This window comes from Notechis scutatus, chromosome 4 (genome assembly GCF_049901735.1).
Source record: "Notechis scutatus isolate UNSWTSFEM ecotype Mainland chromosome 4, rNotScu1.2, whole genome shotgun sequence".
Taxonomy (NCBI): Eukaryota; Metazoa; Chordata; class Lepidosauria; order Squamata; family Elapidae; genus Notechis; species Notechis scutatus.
The window spans coordinates 37980354-37987695 of NC_142012.1; the positions used below are offsets into that span (position 1 = coordinate 37980354).

At 31.8% G+C, this 7342-nt stretch overlaps 1 protein-coding gene across 1 annotated transcript; it reads left to right on the top strand.

Annotated features, from left to right (window-relative positions):
• Positions 1-1013: 1013 nt before the first annotated feature.
• On the top strand, positions 1014-7050 carry IL21 (interleukin 21). The gene is made up of 5 exons (XM_087965864.1): positions 1014-1281; positions 2574-2609; positions 5251-5418; positions 6628-6705; positions 6811-7050. Exons 1-5 carry the CDS (start codon positions 1147-1149, stop codon positions 6862-6864), a joined length of 471 nt encoding a protein of 156 aa, XP_087821990.1. The 5' UTR covers positions 1014-1146; the 3' UTR covers positions 6865-7050.
• Positions 7051-7342: the final 292 nt, after the last annotated feature.

Genomic DNA, 7342 nt, shown 5'->3' on the forward strand with positions numbered 1-7342 from the left:
GTACTTTAGAAAATAGCTTGACCCCTTCCTCTCTGTGGCAGCCCCTCAAATATTGGAGTAGCAAGCCCAGTTCCTGTAACAGTTCTTTATATGTTTTAGTCTCCAGTCCCCTAATCATCCTGGTTGCTCTTCTCTGCACTTTTTCTGGAGTCTCAACATGTTTTTATAATATGGTGACCAAAACTGGATTCAGTACTCTAGGTGAAGTCTTACTAAGGCTTTATAGTATTAGTCCCTCACTTGATCTTGATTGTATCCCTCTGTTAATGAATTTAGGATTGCATTAGCTTTTTTGGCTGCTGCTGCACACTGCTGGATCATATTTAGCTGGTTGTCCACTAAGACTCCAAGATCCCTCTCACAGTTACTGCTATTGAGTTTGGCTTCAGCCAGTCTATATGTGTACTTTTGGTTTTTCTTGCCTAATTGTAGGACTTTACTTTTCTCTATATTGAATTTTGTTAGATATGACCCAGTGTTCTAGTCTGTCAAGATCCATCTGGATCTTGAGCCTACCTTCTTGGTTGTTAGCTGTTGCTGCCAGTTTAGTATCATCTGCAAATTTGGTAAGTTCCACTTCTATTCCCTCATCTAAGTTGTTAAACATTTTAGGTGATTTAAACCAACCCTTAAAATATTAATTATCACTCTATAATTATGATTGAGTAATATTGGAATATCCCATCTCTATCATGGTTCCTTCCATGCCAATTTAAGTCTTCATAAGTAGCAGAAAAAAATCCCAAAACCATTTACCCACCTTCAAGTTTAGTAGTTGATGCAAAGTTTGTTTTGTTAGTAGATTTCTTACATCAAGATATGTGTACATATGTGCTGTATTGTAGTGTCTGACTCATACTAAAAATGGGAATTACCCTCTCACTTTTTTTCCTTTTTAATGTGCGAATAGGACACATTTTCACTAGCTTCATAAATCCTGGCTCCTACGCACAAACTCACTTACCTATATTCATCTAGCCAATGGAAAAGAAAAAGGGTTACTCATTAATCCATGAAATAAAGCTTTCCAAACTGAAATGCGTGGTTTTCTTCTTATCTGTCCATAAAATGTTAATAAATAGGTAGAGTACTTGAGGACAGCTAAATTAATTCAACTCATCAGAGAACACTTAAACATCTGCAGATATGAAACTGTTGTTTGCTTGCTTTTTGTTTTCTGCCTTTTCATTCAGTTTGATAAACACTACACCCATTAATGGCGCTGTTTTGTATGAGGAAGTCATTAAGAGTATAGACATTCTGAATAAAAATGTAAAAGTGGTAAGTACAATATTTATTTATTTATTTATTTATTTATTTATTTGATTTGCCAATTGTTTACAAGATAATAAGTATAAGTGTATACATAGTTGTGAATACATGAAATGGGTACATATAAGAAAAATAAAAGAAGAATAAGAGAAATAATAGGACAGGGACGGTAGGCACGTTGGTGCGCTTATGCACGCCCCCTACAGACCTCTTAGGAAAGGGGTGAGGTCAATAGTAGACAGTCTAAGGTTAAAGTTTTTGGGGTTTGGGGAAGAAACTACAGAGTCGGGTAGAGTATTCCAGACATTGACCACTCTATTGCTGAAGTCGTATTTCCTGCAATCAAGTTTGGTGCGGTTAACTTTGAGTTTGTATCTATTGTGTGCTCTTGTGTTGTTATGGTTGAAGCTGAAGTATTCATTGACAGGTAGGACATTGCAATGTATGATTTTATATACCATGCTTAAATCAGACCGAAGACGGCGTAATTCAAGGTTTTCTAGTTCTAGAATTTCAAGTCTGGTGGCATAAGGTATTCTACAATGAGTAGAGGAGTGGAGAACTCTTCTTGTGAAATATTTCTGGACTTTCTCAATTGTGCTAATATCAGATACGTAATGTGGGTTCCAGACTGATGAACTGTATTCGAGTATTGGTCTAGCAAATGTTTTGTATGCTCTGGTTAGTAGTGTGATATTACCAGAGAAAAAGCTACATAGGATTAGGTTAACAACTCTTAATGCCTTTTTGGCTATGTAGTTGCAGTGGGCTCTAGCACTTAGATCATTAGAGGTGAGTATTCCAAGGTCCTTTACAGAGCTTGGGTCATCAACAAGATCTTGACTATTCAGCTTGTATTTTATTTTCCGATTTTTTTTGCCAATATGTAAGACAGAGCATTTATTTGTTGAGATTTGAAGTTGCCATTTGTTTGACCATTCTGATACATAGTCAAGATCTTTTTGTAGGGTAGCAGTATTGTCTGTGGTATTGAACAGCTTTACATCATCAGCGAAAAGAACGCAATTGCTCTTAATATGATCACAGAGGTCATTTATGTAGAGTATGAAGAGAGTTGGTCCTAGAACATGTATGTATGATATTTTTGTATGATATTTTTAATATAATATGTATGATATTTTGTATGATATTTTTAATATAATATGTATGATATTTTTGATTATAAATTACTACTTTGTTATTATGTGAAAAGTCACATTTCTAGAATACTGAAAACTGAAATGCTAAACAATGTATGAAATTGCAAACAATAATATGTGTTTACTTTTGCATTTATTTAGGGTATGCAAAGTCTACATTCACCCAGAAATATTCGGGTAAGACTTTATCAAAATTTGCTATAACTTGTTTTATTATAGGCACATATAAAACCTTTTGAACAGTATATATCACAAAGTATAAGAGTTTGAAGTGATAGATATTTACAACATATCTTACTAAGTCATCATTATATGGTTGTACTTTATTAGACAAATGGCCCTGGTAGAAACTCCTAATTAATTAGCACTGTGGCTCATAAAGTTTGCTTTCATGCAGTAAATAATTCCATGTAACAAGAATTCTGAACCAGATTACATTTACTAGATGTTTTGAACATCTGGTTCATAGATAATTAAATGTAGCAGAATAACATTGCACCATAAATCTTCAAATTTCCAGTTAACATCAACAGAAATATTAAAATAATATTTCTGAAATCTGACATATGCAAAATCATTCACTGACATTTCAGTAGTACATGGCAATTGCTTTAGATTCAGAATTGTAATCTAATGACAAGTTAAACAAACAAGATAAAGAACTTCCACTCACCTATTCCTTCTGTTTTAGTACATTCAACATTACAGATTTGTTAATTTTCGTGCTAATATGAGCAAAATATATATTCCACTTCTTTGCTTGATGTGCTTCTTTTTTTAACATAAGAAACTCTAATCAGAACTGCATTCTCTGAATGATCCAATGTTTGCATTAAATAGTCTTGTTTATCACTTTTTAAAAATTGCCAGTGTTCCACAGACAAAACAACTAAAGCTAGCAACTAATTGCTTAATCATAACTTCTCAACAAATATGTCAGCCAAATTCAGGAAATTAGTGGTTTCACACACATGTAAGCATCTTTTAAAGACCTGACCAACTTTTCTTCAGCACAGTAGAAACTTCCTGGAGTATTATTTTAATGTAGCTGCACTCTTTTCAACAGCTCAACTATTATGGCAATAGTAAACAAGTTCATACCATTGCTCAAAAACCTACATGGACACAATATGTCTGTGAAGTCACAAAACTTGATCTCAACCTTTGAGAGGCTTTAGTTTTATTTTTATACAGATGCAATGACTTCCAAATTAGATTATTTCAATATTGTCCACATGGAACTATTTTTAAAGACAGTATGAAAAATGCAATTGGTTCAAAATCTGGAATGTTTATACGAAGAGACTCACCATTGTGCATTGATGATGTTACCTAGTTTGGGTAATAAAAGGTCTGCAAGAAAACAACCAAGCTCAGAGAGCATAAGGAACCCCTAATATAATTCTGTTTCATGAGAGTCCCCCCGCCAATTCAGTTTCAAGCCAAAAATCATATTATCTTTTATCTTTTTGATGTTGCTTTGCATCAGTGAACATGATTTACTAGATTTACAATAGGGAACTATTTGCTTATGTATTATGCTACTAACCCCACCTAAGTTTTAAAATAGGTTCCTTCAGAAGTTATTTTTTTTAAAGTTTTGTTAAGAAAAGGATATGGTAAAAAGGATAATTTGTTAAAATCAAGATATTATTGAGATAATATCCCTAAATGCTGACCACAACAATTGTATCACTCATCTGTGTACATTTACTGTGCTGTGGCATAACTGCTGAGTCAGTTTTTAGCCCATCTAAATCTAACTGAGGAAGCTTATATAGGTGAAGTTTTACATGATAAATATACAACTGTTTATGATCTGAGAAGTAATTAAAATATTCTCAGTTTATCTGGAAGATGGAAAGTTTGGAACTAATTTTTCTTTTCACCAGATAAATTAAATTGATTATAATATAGCAGGTGACAGAAAAATAAATTTAAGTACTGATATATTGTCCCTAGAGTTTTTAAAAATGTATATGTGTAGAATTTCTTAACTTCCTTATCCTAGCTTAAAATAGAAAATGGAAATAGATACTCTTACTTTACATTACTAATCTAAATAATTACTACAGATAAATATGGCTACTCATGCAATCCCTGGAGAATTCCTGGATCCTTTAAAGAGCAATGCATACTTAATATATTTGTGGTCTTCTGAACTCTGAACATCTTTTCTCAATTTCCAAAGCACTGCACATCCCTACTAGATGTTAAACGTTATATTTTTACAATATTCAGTGATAATAAAGCAAATTTGCAGTCCTGTGCCTTACAAAATGTCTGCTACTTCTTGGAAATAGAGTTTTAATTTTTATCCAAATGCTAAATGTTTTTCCTTAGAGTACCATAATACTATCTATTAAATATAAACATCATATAATAAGTGATATGAGATGCCAACCAAAGCATCAGGAGAGGAAGAAGTCTCATAGATGCCATCTTGGAGCACTGCAAAACAGAATATAAGTTTTAAAGTGTGATAGTAGTGGGAAATACTTTTGACTTTTTTAATGCCGATTATGGAGACATTCAGTAGAACCCTTATTTATTTTGAACGATTTCTTTCAAATATAATTGATCATAGGCAAATCTGTTAAAATTAAATTTTAAATTATCACGCAAACATCAAAAGTAGGAAAAAATATCTTTGAATATTGAAAAAAATCACTTCTTACTATGCACAGTAATAATCACATTTGCTCAAAAAAATTGGAAGCTGTCTGTGAAGAACATCTATGAAGTTGCTTATTCTATTATTGAAAATGTATTGTTCAGAAAGATCATGCAACGCTAATTTATGTGGTTTTTGTTCCAGGAGCCTTGCTGCTGGTCTGCATTTAAATGCTTTGTAAATGAAACCTTACTTTTAAAGCCAGCGCATAGTCAAAATGAGAAAGTTTTCAACATCACTCTTTCTCGCATCCAATTTTCTCAGCGTAATGTTCAGCTCTTACTTTGTAATTCTGAATCTGATTGTGACAAGGTATGGTTTATGTTTACTATATATTTTATAATAAATTGGTTAACAGTTTCACAGACAACAGATATATTCTTCTTAAACCCACTATATTATAAAAGGAAAGTTTCTTTGAATTTAAGTTCAACTGCTATCAATAAAAGGTTTCTTGACACCAATATGGAAAAGGTTTTTCCTTGCTTTTGGTTGGTGTGTTTTGGGCTATTGGATATCTGCAATATCAGCAAACATGCAAGCAACCATGAGATCACTATTAACACATGGTTACTACTAATTTGTGAATATATTTCAAAAGCGTTAGTAATTAATTAGCTCTATTTGGTGTGGCACAAGAGGCTTGTTTATACTATTATGTAAATGTTAAAAAAAGACACCTTCAAAACATGAGACTTTTTATGGATACAGAAAGCCTGGCCTTAGGCAAATTAGTATAACTGAAGCTAAATCAATATAATATTCTTATGCGAAAGAATAATCTTATGAAAATGCTGAGAACTATGTTATAATTTTATAAGCATCTCTGGTATTAAGCATATTTTCAACATACTGTACAAGTTCTATTAACTAGAGATTTTTCATTTAAAAAAAACCTTTTTGAATGCTAAAATCCAACAACAATCTTGTATCATAAGAAATTTTACTTTCTAAAAATATCCCAGACATATTTTATTGCTGAGCACTGTATCTGAGCTAACAAATTGACATTGTGAATCATGTTTTCATTCCCAAAACTTGGTAGTAGAATCTATTCCAACTCTTCCCAAAATTTATTTTAGTTTTTAAACCAAGCATCTGATTTTATGTAAAAGAAAAGGGGATTTGCTGTAAATCTTTGACATGCTATACATAGTCATGCTTTCATGTGTCCTAGAAATGGGCCATTGTTTTTAATGTCTGGTTTGATTCTGGATCTTCTAATAGCCATTAGATAGCCTGATAGAACAGGTCTTCTACATCAAGGGCTGATAGCTACAGAAAGATACTATAATATTTCTAAAGATTAACGCTGGGAAAGGATATCACACAGTTGATGTTAGAAAACAATGAATGAATGATATTGAAATGGAGCTATTTATTTATGGTTGTATTTGCCAATTATAATACAAAAGTATTATTTTCTTAAATCTTCAAAAATATTGTGTTCCAATGAGTTACAGTATATTGATTTATGTTACCCAATACTGTTAATAAGATGCCATTTTATTTGTCTTCCAGAATTGTTTTCCTTGTGCGAATTATCCAAAGCAACCAGAAACAGAATTTTTGGAAGACTTTAAAACACTGCTACAAAGGGTAATTATTTATTTTTATTCTTATTGACATTTTCTCTTACAATTTCTATGTGAATAATTTTGTCATGGTGACTTAACATTTTAAATCATTTTTTATGTTTTACAGCTCTTTCGAAGTACTTTTATGAAACCTAAAGACAACAGAAGATCTACTCCTTAAATTTTCATTATTATAGACCATTTGTTGTTTCAAGTTGAGGGCAAGGTTGTTGTTCTTTTAATTATCTGAATAGAATTTTTTCAGGGTTTTCCACATCAGTGTGAAAAAAGTCTGCAGCTTCCTAAGAGGAAGAGAAATACTTCATGCATACGCTTCCATGAAGCACCCCCTTTTAAGGATCTAACATGTACATCAAAATTATAATAAAAACTGAACATTTGAATTCATTGAAAAGAAATTCAGTTTCATATATATTTTAAAACTTGGATTAATTTATCATTCTATGGAGATATCGTATTTCCTTTTTTAATGTATTGAATATATCTATTCAATATCTTGAACAATAAGCTATGCAAATATTGAAGAAGAAATATTGTGTCTTGTATTGGAATTCACCTATAAAATTCATCATTTTTTGTACAAAGCATTTCTTAAGTTTCTATTAATAATATTAATAGTTAAGAAATGTGAAGAATAG